The following is a 17706-nucleotide window of genomic DNA, read 5'->3' on the forward strand; positions in this document are numbered from 1 at the left end:
CCCAGGTCTGTGATGTCCGCGTTCCAGCACAACTGCCTGGCTTCCTCTGACACCATCCCGAGGGCGGCCGGCGGACAGGACAAGTGCAACCCAACTGGACGAGGGCGGAGGGGCGAGACTCCGCGGTGGAGGCGGGGCCTGAGGAAAGAGGCGTGACCTGACTGGAGGCGGAGCCAGGAATCTATGTGCTTTGTGCAGAGCTGCCCGGGCTTCTTTGCACCGGAAGCGGAAGTAAAGGCTCGCAAATAGGCCTCCGGGATGGTGGATACAGTCAGCACGACCCGGAAGCATTTCCTGACGAACCGCCCCTCCTGCCCATTAGTGCTGTGGAAGAACGAGCCACTTCCTTTCTGTGTTCTCCGTAGACCCGTGAGCAGGTAGGCCGCGCGGCGGGCTGTGGGCGCGAGCTGGACCGGGCCGGGCGCGGTTGGGGAGGTCGTGGTCGCATGGCCGGGAGCGCTCGGTACATGGGTCTGGCTAGGGCTCGGAGTGCGGCCTGACTAGCCTTATGATCCGCGTGGTGACTCTGCAGGGACGGCCTCGGTATGCAGAACGACGCCGGCGAGTTTGTGGACCTGTACGTGCCGCGGAAATGGTGAGCTGCGGCATCATCTTTCCTGTGCCCATTTTTCCTACTTCCTTTCATCTACTGTTCTTTTGCGACCTATTACACGCACTGTACTTTTCTTTACTCAGCTCCGCGAGCAACCGCATCATTGCTGCCAAGGACCACGCGTCCATCCAGATGAATGTGGCCGAGGTGAGCTAGGAACCCGATGATGAGGGGGAAGGAATAACGAGGCAATTAAGCCTCTGAGTGCCTGGTTCTCGCGTTGGTGTTTTCTAAGATCGAGGGTAGACCGACAGCGTGGGGTGGGGTCGACTCTCCCAACCTTTTTGTCTTTTCAGGTTGACAGGAGTACAGGCCGATTTAATGGTCAGTTTAAAACCTACGGCATCTGCGGGGCCATTCGCAGGATGGTGAGTTGTTTTACCACATGGACCTCTGCCTTTTAGTACTGTTGATGTAAATATTTGCACTATGATGGTGGTGGTGCCCCTCTCTAGAGCACAGATTTGGGTCTAATTGTGCGTGCTCTGCCCTGCTAAGCAGGGAGCCAGCTCTGGGGATACTCAGGTATTTATTTTTAATTTTGAAGGGCGAGTCAGATGATTCTATTCTCCGATTGGCTAAGGCTGATGGAATTGTCTCAAAGTAAGTGGGGGAAAATGTCACAATCGGGTTGAGTGGCTTGGGAGATAGTGGCCAGGAGATACAACTTTTAATACTGCTTTTTTCCCTTTGTTAGGAACTTTTGAGCCAGAAGAAATCGGGAATAATTTGTTATAAATAAAAGTGATAATAAGTACCTGTGACAGCAAAGTCTGCTTTTACTATGTTTTTATCGTGACTAGGAAAGGAGACAAGCAAGGAAGTATGTTGCAAAAACAAGTTTTACTTTTAACAAAAACATTTAACACCTTCCATTCAGAACCGGCTGGACATACATAAGCAGCATTCTGAGGTCACACACACAGCTGTGCCTGTTGAGTGCTGAAGGTACAGCACCAGGTCTGTGGCATTGGGTCACAGTCCAGCTGGACACCGTGGGCACACCTCGGATTTCTGGACTTAGTCTAGGACAGACACTGTGTTTAGCCTGTCATTTGGTTTAAAGGTTGGTTTTGTTGTAACAGTGCTTATCATACCACATGTCAGCAGCTCTTAGCATTACTGAGGGCAAGGAGGGAAGGACTAACAGCACACCAGCTTGGTAAGATCATAAATATAGAAGCTTAAATTATCACTGTTGCCAGCTTTAACATAACTAGAATAAGCTACCAGGGTATCACCCCCAGGGATAGCCGACCAGTCAGCTGTATCTAAAGTTCATTTTAAGTAAGACATCACTGTCTGCAGATGGCACCCAGGTGCTCTAAGGATAGCGTGCTTACACCAGCATAAGCATGGGCAGGGTAGAAGGCTAGAGTTTACTATCCTTCTACTATCCTTCAAGGTCTCTGTTTAAGCTACTAACATCCATTAGGTAGTTGAGTGGTGTCAGGCTTGAGAGGGTAAGCATTTCTGGGATGAGTGGCTGTGGAACCAAGCACTTGAGAGCAGTGGGACTGGCATCTGCCAGGCTGGTGACCAGTTGTAGGGAATAACAGGCCTGGGAAGGTGGAGGATGGCTCTTGTCTGGTGCCAGTAGGAAGACAGTGGCACAGTCAATACACAGGCAAGTTGGCCTGGATGGCATCTATTTGTGAGGAGTCACTGATGTGCTGTTAGGTGGCAGGGTCAGTACCTTCCTGCTTGAGGATCAAGTGTGGTGCAGAGTCAGCAGCAGGCCTTAATGGGCCGTCTTTTCTGTTATAGAAACCAAATCTCAAGTTAATACCTTTTCTCCATCATGATATTGCTCAGGAAAGTCAAGAGCCCGCAGTCAGCGGTTGTCTTAAATGGTCCAGTACCGCAGGGATAAGTGCTGGCAGGAGGCAGGGGTTGGGGTGGGTGGTGGTGTTGGCCAAACACTGTATGTGGTGGCACAGGGGTTTCACAGTGGCAGATGCTTTAACAAGGTCCAGTGTGAGCAGACTGCCCTTTCCTGCATCTTGACCAAAAAAAAGTGCTGATGGGGGAGCTCTGCCTGGGTGGAGGCACCAGGAGACAGAAGCCTGGCAATTCCAGTATGTTCAGAAGGTCTGGACACCTAGGTCTCTACAGGAATGGTTTCATGGCTAGGCAAAATGAAAGCTGGACCTCAGGATTGACAACATAAACCAGGCTGGTCTCAGGCACATGAAAAGCAAACCAAGCCCCACGATGTTCATTTGCTTCAGGAAAACCCTCAACAGGGCCTCAAGGTGAAGATGGGGTACACTCCAAAATAAGAGCAGTGCCTCTTTCCAAGGGAAGCTAAGAGCTGCCCTGGACTGAGGGGCAAGTGCAGTTACTAGAGGAAGGACAGGGACACTACTAGTCAGTGCTCTAGCCAAGCTACTCGCCTTCCTGCCAAAGCAGGCTCCCTGTGGGGTGCACTGTTCTGGGCTAGAACTGCTGGGTGAGGCGTCTGTAGTGAGGTAATACTTGGTTCTCCGGGAGGTACAGGGCCAGTTCCAAAGCCACAAGCACCGTGAACTCAAATCCAATGAGATCCTTCCTGTTGAACCGGAACCTTTCCTCCAGCTTCTGCAGTGAAGGAAGCAAAGGGTCAGTGGGTTAGCTCCATCTGTGGTCCCCATCTAAGGCTCAGCGCCCAGCGCCCACCGGATTGCTCATGCTGTGCACACCTCACACTCACGTCAATAAGCTGCTTCACTTCACTCTTGCGGAGGTCACTGCTGATCTTGGCAGCCAACAGAACACAGGCGCCAGCACACAGTTTGCGGTTCTGTTTGTTGAGCTTGCCCTGCAGTGCAAGCTTCTCAAAGTACACATAGGCCATGGACACAGTCACAGGCTCCAAGCTGCACTCTTCAGAAAGGTTCCGCATCTCCCGTTTTAAACTGTGGGTGGGATGGGAGCCATGTCCCTGGGGTAAATCTACGCCACAAGACTGTGATGAGGCAGCAGCCACCTTCTATGGCTATGCCATGGGCTGAAAGCCCAGAGCCAGGTTAGGTGGTTGGGGAGGGATTAAGGGCTGCCTAGCTGGACCTTACCTCCTAATTTTGCTCAATGTCAGTTTGATATGAGGGAACTTCTCCCTGAAGGTCTCGTTCATGTCCTTTTTGAGGTCTGCAGGCTTCACATACTCTATAACAGTGGTCTGTAACAGAAGTAGAGGTAGGTGGAGAGCAAGATGCTTGAGTAGATGCTCTGTAGCATGTGGGGCTTCAGAGAGGTGCCTGCATTGCTGAGGATAAAATGGCTGAGTTTGTCTGTTCTCAGTGGATAGGCCCAGCCTGTCAGACACTCAGAGCTGACCCCAGGAAATGTCTAGCTTGTTTGGTTGTCTTGCTTTGGCACACTGCCCTTGTCTATGCGCCTTCCCACTACCTCTTGGTGCTAGGTGGGGACAAGGCACCCTGGGATGGCTGTTCTGAGTTTCTGGTGCTCATTCAAGTCCTTGAACCCTGGACTACTGGGTTGTGGAACTCACCATGTATGAGGCAAAGATGAGTACACGCTTGTGCTTCCCACACGGCCACTGTGGGTCATCCAGGAGGTTGGGGTTGTATTCTACTGCATCTCCCCCGTCGCTTCCTGTACGCAGAGGTAGCTACTGATACCCTAGATCCTGATCAGAACCCACCTCACCCTCTCCCACTGCAGCCAATTAAGAGGCATGACAGCAAGGCTCTCAGGTCTGAAAGGGGCTCCAGATCAAAGGCCAGGGCTTGGGTATAAAAAGTGATGGCTGGACAGAGCCCCCTTCCCACACTGATCCTCTCTTCTGCCTGACTCAGGCAGAGCCTAGGGCCACATTATCTGGACTCCTTTCCTCTGAGAAGCATTATTGCAGAGGCATGAGTGGCTTATACTGCTGTCTGTCCCACCACTGTGCCTCACCCAGTGCTACTGCCTCCCTTGCGCCATGGTGAAGGCACCTGTGCTACCTAGTTCTGTGCCAGCTGGTGTTGACTTGGTAGGCACAGGTTTGTGTCTTGAACCTGGTGGAGCCCGGGGAATGCTGGGCCGAGGCTGGGGCAGCAAGCCATGGCTGTCATTCTTGTGTGTGACCAAGGCATTAGTGGGGTACAGGAACTTCGCATAAGACACGACCTGGAAAACAATCACATCAGAGCTCAGTCCTGCTCCCCAGGCCAGAAAGTACACCAAGTTCCCTTCCCTCTGCCCTCCTGAAGCCATGCTGCTACCCAGTGGGCGTGGGTACTTGCAGGTCAGAACACTAGCTTCCATTCCTAGTCTGGTCTGCAGCCAGCCTAGTCTGTCTTGGACTAGGCCTATTGGCCTACTGGTCCAGAAGCAAGGCTATACGTGGAAAACCCAGGGGCAAACAGGTCACCCACAGCTGCCAGTGGCCATGTATGGAGTACTCTTAAGCCCTTTCTTAGGGTGGCATGAACCAGCTAGTGACAGAAGTAGCTTGATGTGCAGCTCCCATCTGCCTAACTCTGCCGGCCACTGGCTGGCCACAGGGCTCTTGCCTTTCCATCTGCTCCCAGCTCAACGCCTTCCAATTCAAAGACCATCTCAGAAGAGACAGAAACGCCGCCACCGCCGCCAGATGGGTGCCTTTGCTTCTGACTGTCCACCCTCAGGTCACTGCAATGGACAGGAGGAAAGGGGGGGAGGGGGGCTGTATCCCTCTGCCTGTCATCAGTGGGTGGATGTGCAGCACCCACAGGGAATCCACAGGCAGCTCAGTCTGCTCATCCACCCACAGAGTGCTCAGCACAGGGGAAGGATGGTGATGACCTTGGAAGTGCATGACAAGGTTTAACCTAGGCAGCCTGTCTCTCACTCCTGCCCTGTGGATGACAGGGCAGATGTCATCTGTCATAGCACCTGGGAGTCACCACTCTGGAACATCCCTGAACACTTACCTGAACTCTGGCTTAAATTTGCTTCCCAGGTGCCTCAATCCCTTCAGCTGCGGTCACACAGCTCAGCAGCTGGCCTGGGGTCCTGGGAACTGGCTATCCCCCACTCTGCACAGGAGGTCTCTCTGTGCCGACTATTGTTCTCTGGGGTCACACACAATAATGCCCCGCCCCAACAGCTGTTTCCTTCTTCCCTGAATTACACTCAGGACACAATTGCCTGGGCTGGCCACAAGGTTTTAGTAGCATATTTGAGAGAGGTTCAGGAATATCTGTCAACCTATATATAGTTTGACTATATATAGCCTACCTATGCATACCTGTATATAGCCAAACTATCTATCTATACATCTGCACACACATACCCACACACATATAGTTTGAACAGAATCTGTGGCTCTGGGGAGTAAGAGCCTGGAATGCAAGTTCCTGGACTATGGTGGGAGATGAAATGCTGACCCCATGAGTCTAAGAACCCAGCCTACAAAGAGATTGGCTGCCTTGTGGGCTGGGCTCAGCTGGACCAGGGCTGATCTGTGTCCACAACATGGGCTTCTCTTACCTGATCCGCAGGCCCTCTCCATAGGGCAGGACTGAGAAGGCTGCACACAGGGACCGCTTGGCACAGATGAGTACAATCCTGTGGGAGGCCCAGGTCAGAGCGGGGCAGGAACTCAGTCCTGTCTACATTTGAGTGATGGGAAACTGCCAGAGCCACCGAGTGGACTTGGATTCAGGAAGCCAGGCCTGGCATCTTAGCACTTGGGCCAGATTCACTACAGTTGCTTAGGAAGCTTCCTGTCCCCAGGTGCAGGGCCATAGAGTTCATATTTCTTAGGAGCACAGGTTCCCCAGGAAAAGGCAGCCTCATTTGCACAAAGAGAGGGCAAAGGAAGGGGCCAAAGTTCATCAGCAACAGGCTGCAGGGTCCAGACAAACGCAAGGCCTACTGCTACTAGAGAGCAAACATATCTAACCCAGAACTCAGCTACCCAAGGGCTTATGGCTGGGGCTCCGGGATGCTCAAAGCTGTAACCATAGGCCACCCTACTGTCTTAGAATTTAGGATTTGCAGGAAGCTACTTCTGGCCAGGCCCTGCAGAAACATTCCCTGGGGACTTACTAGGGTGAACTATAGTGGGGAAGGGGGACTCTGGGATCAGAGTGACTGGTAATGTGTTACCAAGGGACATAGCCAAAGCACTGCTTCTGCACCAGTGCAGGGCATACACAGTTGCCCAGATTCTAGCCTAGCTCTGTTCTGGGGAGCCACAGACCAGTTTGAGTTAAGCCTCTCCAATGTCCCCTGATATACCACATCTCCTTCTGCGTGTCCCCAATGTCAATAACCATGCCTTATCCTGTATATGCTCCCCAAATATGGCTGCACCTTACATCCTGGGCACATGTCAGGGGTGGGGATCAGGGTGCCTTCCCTGATCTCTATTTCCGAAGATTCAGTCTAGCTGGTGGCCCTTCCCTGGGATTATACAGTGGTGGCTTGCTGGCCTGGCTATGCTAGCCAGTGTTCAACTAATATAGAGGGTCTGGGGACAGGCCATGAGCAATGGAGCAGGAGTCCCATAAAATGAACGTGCTGCTGCCAACAAGGGCTGGATCTCATATTTTCGGCCTCCAGAGATATGGCCTGGTCCCACAGTGTAGGGAATACAGAGGGCAGTCCCAGGCCAGGTCCTATAGGATCTTACCTGCTATTCTTTGTATCATACTGCCTCATGTTCTTGATGAAATGGGTTTTCTTCAGGCCTTTGTGTCTTGGTGATCCAGATGCATGCTTGGTTCTGTAAGGTAAAAAGCAGGTCGTTCTTGCCCTCCTTGGACCTTCTTGTGGCTCCTGGGGTCAGAGGCAGTTGGAGCTCAGGGCCTTGGACCAGGGGCAGGTAGGGTGTATACCTCTGCACCGAGGCACATCCCACTGCGTCTTCCAGAAACTCAAGGGAACAGCGCTGAGATGTGACTCGTCTCCTGTAGGAAGACATCATGGCCTCAGAAGAGACAACACACAGACTCCAGGAAGCCTTTGCAGCAGGTCCCTGAGCAGGACTGAACTAGTGTGGGAATGTGCGGGGTTGGGGGTGGAGCTGCCATGAAACTGAAGGCTTCAAGACCCTGTGAACCAAGGCTGTGGCATGGGGAAGTCCTCTTCCTTGTTACAAGGTTGCCAGTCTTTCCTAAAGAAAAGCATCTAGTGCATGGCAGTTCCAACACACATGCACACACGGATGCACATATACAAATACATATATACACACATGCATGCACATACACATGCACACACACAAATACAGCTATACACACATGTATGTACACAGATACACTCACACACAGAGACATACACACAGATACCCCTCCTAGGAGCTGCTCCTGGGTCTAGAACATTCTTTTGCAAATGTGCAACTAAGAATTTCCTTCTGAACTTTGGGCTCTAGTTCCATGATACCCATCAGGAAGACCTGTTGGTGACTGTCCCTAAAGGAAGGTAATAGCTCTGCCTTGGGAGCACTGATGCCTATAGGTCGGTCATGTTGGCTCCTGGATGCCCGTGCCTGAATCCAGGGGACCAGGACATGGGAGGCAGTTTCCTAGCACTGTGTGCGAGAGCAGCTTCTTCAGGCTGAGGAATGAGATCCCACCTTCACAGCAGGACAACAAACTCAAGTCTTTAGTCCCATGGTTTGATGACTAGTCAGTTACAGGCCATCTGGTTCTGACAGGACACAGTTAGTGAAATTAACAGCAAAGCTATAAGCTCACAGTGTGGGAAGGGAAAAGGAGGTCTGTGGTTCTGAGCTTGAAGCTTGCCCCAAGGCCTCTGTCACTGATAAGTTTGTGCCAGGCGCCCCTGAAGACACAGAGACATGAAGTGCCTCAAGCTGAGGCTGAGGCTGAGCCAGACACTGTGACTTCCTTGCACAGCCCTTAAGAATGGGGGGCCTGTAGCTTTTCATCTTTATTCTCCTATTATTAGCCAAGTTGTACATGCTATTAAAGAAAAAATAAGGAATAGCTAGGCACAGTAGTATGGAGGATGGTGAGTTTGAGGCTAGCCTGGGCTACACGAGACCTTATCTCGTTTTTTTATTATTATTTTAAAAACAGAGTCTCATGTACTCCAGACTGGCCACAAACTCAATAGGTAGCTGCAAATGGCCTTGAACTCCTAATCCCCCAGCTCCTTGTTGGGATTACAAACAAAAGCAACTCCTTCAAAAGCCATTCACCCACGTATCATAACTTCCTGTAAGTCACCAGGATGACTGTCTTGGCATGAATCATTGTGACAAAGGATCACAAAATGTCATGATTCAGTCACTTCTTGGCACAGCATCTGTGTGTGTACACACATGTGTGCATTTGAGTACATGCATCTGATGTTGAAGGTCTCAAGTCTCACACATGGAAGGGGCTTTACCACTAAGCTAGACTCTAGCCGCTAGCACTTACTTGTCAAATGCACCTGACTCAGGTTGTGTTGTGGTGCAGCATGCCTGGGCCATAAAGGATTAGTGATATATGTCAAACACTCAGTAGTCCTCACTCCAACAGAGTCCTAGATATCTGGCTAGGGAACACAGTCTGAGGCTTCCCAAATAGAAGCTGGAACACATGAGCCACTCTCCTCATGCCTGGACCTCAGCAACTGTGTGGGCATTTTCAAATAAAGAGTTGACCTACGTGACTGTGGGATGACTGCACAAGAGGCAGCCTCCCTCACACCCAGCACTGCTAATAGTCTGCCCCGTGCAAGAAGTGTGGTTCTTCTGACAAGCTCAAAGCAGTCCAAGGGCTCTCCAGGCCACAGAGCTGCCAAAGCACAGACACTGGCTCTCCTCTCTTCCTGTACCAGGGAGGACCCATGGGTAATCCTGCTCTGCCCCAAAAACATTCTGAAAGTACAACAGATGAGGTCCAGTACTGCCACAGCAGTGTCGGGAAAACCACCCACTTAGAACAATGATGATGGAGAAGGCATTGCGGGAGATGGTGTGGCTGGTGGTGGTAGAGATGTTGATGGTGGTGGGGCTACTGCGGGGGATGGCGGTGAACTATGATGTGAGTTTGACAGTGTTGTTGTTGGGGATGCTGTCAGTGGTGATGGCACCTAAATGCCTCAGTTGTACCAACTGCTGCTACGTGTACGCACAGTATCCTTGTGCCTCACTTTGTACCAAGTTCATCTCACCCAGTGGGCACAAGGTACAAAGCGGCTATGTCACAGTTAAGAAGCCTCCAGTGGTGTTGGAGGCCAGCAAGCAAAGGCTAGCAGGCAAAGGCACAGAGATGAGGTAGGCCTGACATCCAAAGACTTCCAGGAACCTGGAGAGGGAAGCCCCAAGCCCAGAAGGCCCAGGCAGGAATGCCAACAAGGACTGAAGACCAGGACAGCATCCTTCGGGGCTCTCTGGCTGAGTGGATGCAGAGGGATTCCCAGACAGGAGACTCAGTCAGTCCCCAGTGCAATAGTTTCCCTGAGAGCTTCCAATCACATCTGCCTGTCCATCCTTCCAGATTTACGGTGGGGAGCTCTTTTACAACACTAAAGGCTTCACTGACTTGTGGATGTGTCTGATGCAACCAAGCCCAAGTTCCTTGATCCACTAGGTCAAGATCCTCTAGCTGGACCTGGAAATCCAGCCATGAGCCTCTGACATGCCAAAGGTCTAAGGTACTGCAGCTCAGAAATGCCAATCCTCAAGGACAAGAAAAGTATTGCCACATCAGGCATGGGATGTGACAGGAAGGGTCTACAGCTGAGCTACAGCTCGGTACCAGAAACCTCTAGAAGTAAGAGCCCCTGGGCCTTTAGAATTGGCCCCTGCAGATCTGATTATGCTCCATAAGACCAGGTCCTTCACATGGGGATGCTGGTGGGAGTAAGTGCCCCACCCTCATGTTTGTACGCTAACCTTAGGACCTCAGAACATAACTGAGCTTAGAGACATGGTCTTTAAAGAGATTACCTGGGGTGGCCCTTAATCCAGTGTGACTAGTGTCTTTACGATTAGGGCACAGATACACATAGGGAGGACCATGAGATGACAAGGGAGGACAAATCTATGAGACCAAGGGTGAAGCCTCGAAGGGAGCCTGCCACACACCTTCTTGGGCTTCTGGCTTCTAGAATGTGAGAAATAAAAGCCTGATGTTTGGGGCTGGAGAGACAGTTCAGTAGTTAAGAACCATGATTGTTCTTCCAGAAAGCTTAGATTCAATTCCTAGCACCCACATGGTGGCTCAATATCATCTGTAACTCCAGTTCTAAGGGATCAAACACTCTATTTTGACCCCCGTGGACACTAAGCAAACACATGGCACACAGATATACAAGTAAAACATCCATAAATATAATTTACAAGCCCACTGTCTGCAGGGACTTTACAATGGCTCTAGAGTTCATTTATGTAAGAAGGTACTCCCAGGGTGCCCTGCAGGATTGCTGTGCGCTTATGTAAGTACACAGGTCCTTGAACTACGCCAAACATCTGGCAGTAGCATGGACACTGGGAAGCTGCATCTGGTCAGCACCACACCCATACTGTCCCTGTACCACACCCATACTGTCCCTGCACCACACCCATACTGTCCCTGCACCACTAACCGAGATCCCCTTTCAGCAGGATCGTGGGCTTACATTAGGTGTGGCACGGTCAGGACCTACCTGCCTGGTAGGGCCATAAAGACCCCTTGCCTGTGCTTATTGCCGAAACAGGAACAGAGTCACTGCCTCACACCAACACTTCAGAGGTTGTGACACTCACCCATGAGTGAGTGGGGGTGGCATAGAGAGCCCTGGCTGCCCAAGGTCACACAAACAGTGCAGTTCAGTCCAGTCCTGGTGGGCTCCGAGGCTGCCACAGTGATCCCTGTCCATGGTTCTCCCTTCTTTCCTACACGGCCACTTACATCCATCATAGGACCAAAGCCACATGAGTTTGCAGAAAACCAACCAGTGTGAACTGAAAAACACACCTGGGGGGTTGGGGATTTAGCTCAGTGGTAGAGCACTTGCCTAGGAAGCGCAAGGCCCTGGGTTCGGTCCCCAGTTCCGAAAAAAAGAAAGAAAAAAAAAAAAAAAAGAACAAGACACCACCCCAGAGGCTCTGGAGGAGAGTGGGTCAGGTACCGTGTCTAGAAACATGGTCAGAGGGAAAGGCCAGGGGCCTAGGACAGGATTAGACCAGTCAGAATGGCAGGTTCAGACAACCATGAGTGCTCACTGTGTGCTGGGTGGTGGGGCAGATCTGCCTAGAGAGGAGCAGCCAAGGGCTGGAAGCACAGGGTTGGAAAAAGCAGTGGGCCTGAGGTGGGACAGAATGTGGAACCCAAGGGAAGAGTCTGTTCTGAGGCTCTGAGGGCCATCTGCCCGGCATGGCACTCCCTGAGGTAATTATCCAGGCAAAGCCAGGTGGCTTATCACAGCCCTGGGAGTTCATCTAGGAGTCCTCAGAGACAGCGTGGGAGAGCTGGGGCAGATCTTCCCTCAGGTGCCCGGCTTGTTCTTCCTGCTATTTTCTGGTCCCTTCAGGGATGGCAGCTCCCTTAGGAGCTTGCACAATGTTCCCAGTTGGTTTAACATCTTCTTCCCTGTGGTTTTCTCCTCCCTCACAGCATGTTGTTGGTAAATCCAGTCATCAGAACTGTACTACTAGACACTCCCCTTACTCAGTTTCAGATAGGGAAACTGAGGTACAAAGTCATTCAGTTGTCTGAAATCAAATAGCTGGCAAGAGAGGAATAGAGGCCCATGTGTACAGTTCAGCTATTCTGAGGAAGGGCCAGGCTCTTCTGGGGCAGACCCACAGACAACACAGGACCATACCTCACAGTGTGCCCTGAACTGACCCCACTGGGAGACAGTTGTGCTGACCAGCATAAGGGTCGACATGTGGGATGTCTGTGTATACGATGCTTGATAGGACACTCCATGTAACAATGGGTGTCTTGGTGAGGAGATGGCTGAGGAGGATATGAGGAAACCCAGGGGCTGTTCTGGAGTGTACGGTGGCCTTGTAGTACATATACCCACAAACATACATGGGGAGCTGCACACTCAGATTCCTGTACTGTTCGTGTGTGCCTGGTACCTCAATTTGAAAATGGCTAAAAGTAGACTTTCTGTTGCCTCAGCTGACACTCTCCAGACACTTAAGCAAGACCAAGTGTTGCAGACCGAGCTCAGTGCCTCAAGCTGTAGACAAATACAGGACAGCATCTGCTCTAGCTCCATGTGCGTGACCGCATGGCAGCTGCTGGAGCCCTCTACATGTGGTGTGGGATGAAGAGGCCAGTGGTCAGGAGTGAGAGGGAGGGTGCTAAGAGGGCTTACCCCTTACCTGGTTAGCAGTTCAGCTGTCCAAACAGCTCAGAACTGCCCCTTGGCAACTTTGATGCCACTAAGGTCTACAACCTCTTCAGTACTGACCTGAAACCTAACTATAGACTTAAAAACAGCATCTGGTATGTGACAGGCTTCCTTACTTGGTGACTTGGGAGATGGGACCACTTCCCTGTGGCTTCGATTCTGTGCCCATTAGGGACCTAGGAAGAGGGGACTGGTTGTGCAGGCCTGGGCAGACCCAGGAACCACCTGCCACATGACAGGTTGCAGAGAAGCTGCAGTGCGGAGCCCATCCTGGGCAGCATGCACAGAGATCTGGAGCGCCTGCCTGCTAAGGAAACACAGCCACAACAGCATTTGTGTGGCCCCAGCTTCACAGAGGAAGAGTGGGGCCTCAGAGGCAGGGTCAGCAACTGGGCTGTCCTAGAGAACTGACTACTCCAGTGCTTTTCAGCCCCTGGTGAGTGGATTCTGGGCAGAGACTAATATCAGGGTGCCAAGTGGCTAAATAGCTTCTCTAAGTGGCTTAGGTGCTACTTAGGGCTGGCCTAGGCCCCTCCCTCTTCCAGATCAAAGCAGAGCAAAGCCTCCTGCCTCTAGGCTATGCCCAGCTCCTGAGGGTGGTGCAGTTGACTGCAATTTGCAAAGTCATTTGCCTGTGGGGACTTTCCCTTCTCCTTCATTTCTCTGGCGAGTATTAAGCAGGGCTGTTGAAATAGTTCCCCAAAAAGATCCATCAAGAGCCCTTGTTAGGGGCCTTACTTAGCTGCAGTCTAGGAAGGGATGAAAGAGGACAACACGCAGGGAGGAGACAACAACAATGTGGAGACAAGGAGAGGGATCAACACAGCATAAGCCAGCAGCGTGCAAGGCTTGTAAGGCTGTAGCATGGTCAGAAGCATCCCCAGGTTACAGCCTGACCTTCAGTGATTGGCATCCAGGGCTGGGGGTGGGGGGTGGGGGTGGGGGTGGAGGGGAGTGCTGCCGCCGAGAGCTACCGGGTCTGAGTCCTTTGTCACCATGGCTTTGGAGGTGCCCACACTGGTTTTCTGAGCAGAAGGCAGCAATGTGCAAGTAACTGGAATACACACTTTGAACCTGACCATAGATCCTAAAGATGAGCCTATGCCAGGCATGCAGTAAAAAGACGACAAACAGCCTGAAAGCCGCGTAGGAAACCAGCAGTGACTCTGGCTCTTGTTACTGAGTCCTCAAGGAGAAAGAGCTTCTTGTCAGCCTATTCTACAGGGCGGGAGACTAAGGCTGTAAGGGACCTACTAGCTGCTCAAGGTCACGGGGCTACTGGATGGAGGAAGGCTGGTCTGCACTCACTGTGACACAGCCCTCCGGAGGCTCTCCTACCCACCGGCTCTTCCTGCTGAGGGCCCGTGACCACAGAGGGTATCAACTCCCAACAGCTGGGCAGCAGTGTCAGGAGCTCAGAAGCAGAGCCCCAGAAGATGTGTGCCACAGGCAGCTGTCCTGTGGTCAGCAGCACAGGGATCAGAATGAAGTGGGGCAGAACTAGGAGGGAGGGCTAGGATGGCTGGCTCAAAGAGCTAGGGCGGCCGGTACCAAAGGGAGCCTCACCCACAAACATTTCAGCCTGCCTTTCACAAAGGGTCCAGCTAACACTCTGGGACAAATGACCCCTTGTCCCCAGTGGATCCCTCTATGTCCTGTGGAGAAGTATGACCTGGCCCTTCCTGTAGGCTAAGGTGGTGACCACAGAAAGTTGAGGCCCTTCCGTCCACAGACATGTGATGCAGGTTCAGTCAGATGTCAGGCAGCTTTTCCCACCACACTTGGGAGCCACCCGGCAGGAGCTCGGATGTATAGCGGTGGGGCCTGCCTGGAAAGGACTACAGTATCCAGACCTAGCCCCCATTGTCACTCTTCAGGTGAAGGCAGAGAACGCAAGAGGGGGCTGAGACCAACACGGAGCCTCGAAGCTAGAGTCTTCTGGGAAGTGGGGATAGCCTGGGGGTGGGGGGAGTGGTTAGGAATAAGAGCTGCCCTGGCTAGGCTGAGGGATCCTAGAATTGATCCAGGCAGGGGAGGAAGAACATGTCCATGTTGCAGGCCTGAGTCCAGCAGGTGTGGGACAGTGGGGAGGGAGGACTGGTCAGGTGTAAAAGGCTGAGAAGAGATGAATGAGACCTCGTGGGTAAGAGACTGGCATACACACTGACTTGGCCACACAGCAGGTAAAAAGTGTGTGAGTCCTGGTGTTTACAGTACTAAAGGAGTGGCCAGGGGAGGGATGCGTCCAGAGTCAGTTAGGCTGAGGCAACTCCGAAATCCATGTTCAGGGTACTCTCAAGATGAAGAACTGACCCCATATCCAGGAGCTGACAGCTTTAATGAAACTATTCCCTACATGTGGAGGCTGACCAGCTTCCATTAATCCCAAATTTGTCCCCTGTATTCTGGACTGATGCTACCACATCACCTCAGCCCCAGTCAAGGGCAGACGGGACTATAAGTCACTCTTGACTCTTGCAGGCTGTGGTGATGGGCCCTCAAGTACTAGAATAAAGGACCCTTGGACCCTGGCTCCTGCACTTGGGCTTAAGAACCCCCTTTCTTAGTCACCCAACACCTTGATCTTGGGCTGGTCATCTTGACCCTATGTCCTGGGCTGACCACTCCGGTTCACCCAGATCTCTGACAGCTAGCTGGTGGGTCCCAGGTGACCACACCTCTCTGTGGGGTGAATAGACCCACCTCATCCCAACCATGTCCAGGTCTGCCGAGCTTGTTGCTTACCCAAACCCACAGGTCAACTACCCTGTGAGCTGGGAGGAGGGACCTGGCTCACCACCACCCGTGCTCCGGGCTGCCAAGGCCATAGGTCATACAGCCAGCGTGCTGGTTAGGCCTCTAGGCCACTCCGACCCAAGAGTGCAGCCGCCCCTACCCAGCCCACTCACCTTTGGCGCTGCCCGTCCAGGCCGAGGCTGGCGGGCGCCGTCGTGGGGCTGAGCAGGCCCTGGGGCGCGGGCCTGGCTGGCAACCCCGGGAGGCCTCCGGGTGGAGCTGGCGGAGGCGCTGGAGCCTCGCGGGCCTCGGTGGGCGGTGGCGGCGGAGGCAGTGGCTTCTCGCCTCCCGGACCCAGGCTCGGTGGCCGTCCATCTAGGGAGATGTTGTTGAGAAAGAAGAGGGCGGCCTGGCGGCGCCGGGAGTCCCCGCGCCTTCGCGGCACGGCCGGCGGGTTCCGGGCGGCCGGCGCGGGCCTGGCGGGGCCGGGGGCCGGACCCGGGGCTCCTCCCGCCGCGGCCGCGGCCATGCTCGAGTGCGCCGCCGCGCCGCGCCGCCGCGCAGCTGCCCATTGGCCGCGGCGCGCCTGCATGCAAATGAAACCCCGTCACTACCGCCCATTGGCTGCGGCGCGTCTATATGCAAATATAGTTCCGGGGTCTCTGCCCATTGGCCGCGGCCCGCCCATATGCAAATATAATTCAGAGGTTCCTGTTCATTGGCCGCGGCGCGCCAGCATGCAAATGAGCCCCCTTTGAGCCCTTCCATTGGCTAGCGAGGTGTGCCGCGCCCCGGCGCTCCTCTGGGTCCTAGAGATGCTTGTCCTCTCTTTGTTGTGGGTTTGGCGTGGCCAAGAGACGCTACACTTGGCAAGATCGGTAGGTGCACCGAACCTATGTCCTGTTCTCCTGTTCAGTACGTAGTGTACAGGGCACCCAGCAGTGAATGCTCATTATGAGCTGCGGACTCGTGCGGGCCAGGCGTGGCCACTTGCTCCAGGGTGTTTCTTCAGCGCTGAGGTTCTTCCGGGCAGGTATCCATAAGCCCACAGCTTCCGGGCTGTGCCAGCCGGGCCACCTGGCTTCCGGCACTGACTGCGGAGGACACCCATCTATGTTCTGAGGACAGCTTGCATCTTCTTGGGTGCCTCAGTTGCAGCATGGACATGGTCTTGAGACTTCATGATATTGGAATTTCAGTTTTCTTCATGGAGGGTAGCCAGGACTTGAGTATACAAACCCTTCTGGCTTTCTACCGTGTATATGTCTGGTGAAGCCTGCCTTCATCCTAACACCATCTGCTCTTTCCAGCTCCCAAACTACGCGGAGTTCTTGTTTTTAAAGTGGGACCTTGGGGTTGGGGATTTAGCTCAGTGGTAGAGCGCTTGCCTAGGAAGCGCAAGGCCCTGGGTTCGGTCCCCAGCTCCGAAAAAAAAAAAAAAAAAAAAAAAGAAATAAAGTGGGACCTTGGTGTTTGGTGAATCATTGAGGATGCACAAGGGAACATCTCCCTGATGTTCTTTCTTGTGTATGGTCACTGCCGGCTCTGATCCTGTGACTGCTGCAGTGGGTACTGGTCTGGAGTTGGTTGAAGGACAGGGATCCCTAGGAAATGGCTTCTTTGCTTGGGAGGAGAAGCCATCGGTGGTCCACACTGCCAGTTCCCTCTGTGCTTTCAAGGCTCAGGCAGGCTGATTCTGCCTTCTCTCCTTGGTGTCTCCTTTTCATTCCTGCACAAGTAAGCTTACCCTTAACTCTGCTCTGCCCTCTCTTCCACTGCCTGTTCCAAGCTGGCCTCTGACAGGATGGGCAGGCTTCCTGTCTAGTAGAATGCAGGTCTTCGTCCATTTAGTTGTGGGCACTTCCAGAGAGTGTCATTTCTGTCAGGGAGCCATGGTATCTGCTGACCCGGAGTGGTGTCCTTCACACCCAGGCTGCTGTTAGCAGTCACTGTCTGCAAGTGACCACGGGTGCAACTCACCTTTCTGAGTTTTGGTCTCCGGCAGCATGACGGACTAGGTGTATGCCTAAGCTGCTTTGGGATGGTAATTGAGAGATAGTGGTGTTGGTCCTTGC

The 17706-nt window shown here is 52.9% G+C and overlaps 2 protein-coding genes across 10 annotated transcripts; one reads left to right on the forward strand and one right to left on the reverse strand.

Annotated features, from left to right (window-relative positions):
- Positions 1 to 347: 347 nt before the first annotated feature.
- Rps21 (ribosomal protein S21) lies at positions 348 to 1370 on the forward strand. The gene is made up of 6 exons (NM_031111.1): positions 348 to 377; positions 533 to 595; positions 697 to 760; positions 910 to 981; positions 1161 to 1216; positions 1311 to 1370. The coding sequence occupies exons 2-6, from the start codon at positions 546 to 548 to the stop codon at positions 1318 to 1320; spliced, it is 252 nt and encodes an 83-aa protein (NP_112373.1). The 5' UTR covers positions 348 to 377; positions 533 to 545; the 3' UTR covers positions 1321 to 1370.
- A 67-nt stretch (positions 1371 to 1437) lies between these two features.
- Cables2 (Cdk5 and Abl enzyme substrate 2) lies at positions 1438 to 16190 on the reverse strand. Of its 9 annotated transcripts, none has more exons than XM_008762589.3 (11): positions 15805 to 16190; positions 7426 to 7497; positions 7221 to 7313; positions 6074 to 6151; positions 5116 to 5233; positions 4555 to 4729; positions 4107 to 4210; positions 3667 to 3773; positions 3295 to 3510; positions 3010 to 3193; positions 1438 to 2371 (listed from the first exon to the last, which is right to left on the reverse strand). In XM_008762589.3, exons 1-11 carry the CDS (start codon positions 16158 to 16160, stop codon positions 2342 to 2344), a joined length of 1533 nt encoding a protein of 510 aa, XP_008760811.1. In that variant the 5' UTR covers positions 16161 to 16190; the 3' UTR covers positions 1438 to 2341. The 9 variants fall into 9 exon arrangements, with proteins under 9 accessions (XP_008760811.1, XP_063141208.1, XP_008760813.1 ...); XM_063285138.1 differs by having other exon boundaries at positions 4564 to 4729; positions 15805 to 16189; XM_008762591.4 differs by having other exon boundaries at positions 3306 to 3510; positions 15805 to 16189.
- Between the last annotated feature and the right edge of the window lie 1516 nt (positions 16191 to 17706).

This window comes from Rattus norvegicus, chromosome 3 (assembly GCF_036323735.1).
Source record: "Rattus norvegicus strain BN/NHsdMcwi chromosome 3, GRCr8, whole genome shotgun sequence".
Classification (NCBI taxonomy): domain Eukaryota; kingdom Metazoa; phylum Chordata; class Mammalia; order Rodentia; family Muridae; genus Rattus; species Rattus norvegicus.

What these genes read in the sequence shown, in the direction of transcription:
- Rps21 (NM_031111.1), top strand. Translation starts at nt 546, where the DNA reads ATGCAGAACGACGCCGGCGAGTTTGTGGACCTGTACGTGCCGCGGAAA. An exon ending in TCCAGATGAATGTGGCCGAG is followed by an intron (nt 761 to 909) that starts GTGAGCTAGGAA and finishes TTGTCTTTTCAG; the next exon opens with GTTGACAGGAGTACAGGCCG. An exon ending in GCGGGGCCATTCGCAGGATG is followed by an intron (nt 982 to 1,160) that starts GTGAGTTGTTTT and finishes TTAATTTTGAAG; the next exon opens with GGCGAGTCAGATGATTCTAT.
- Cables2 (XM_008762585.3), bottom strand. Translation starts at nt 16,160, where the DNA reads ATGGCCGCGGCCGCGGCGGGAGGAGCCCCGGGTCCGGCCCCCGGCCCC. An exon ending in CTGGACGGGCAGCGCCAAAG is followed by an intron (nt 7,498 to 15,804) that starts GTGAGTGGGCTG and finishes GTCTTCCTACAG; the next exon opens with GAGACGAGTCACATCTCAGC. An exon ending in TCATCTTTGCCTCATACATG is followed by an intron (nt 3,774 to 4,106) that starts GTGAGTTCCACA and finishes CTTCTGTTACAG; the next exon opens with ACCACTGTTATAGAGTATGT.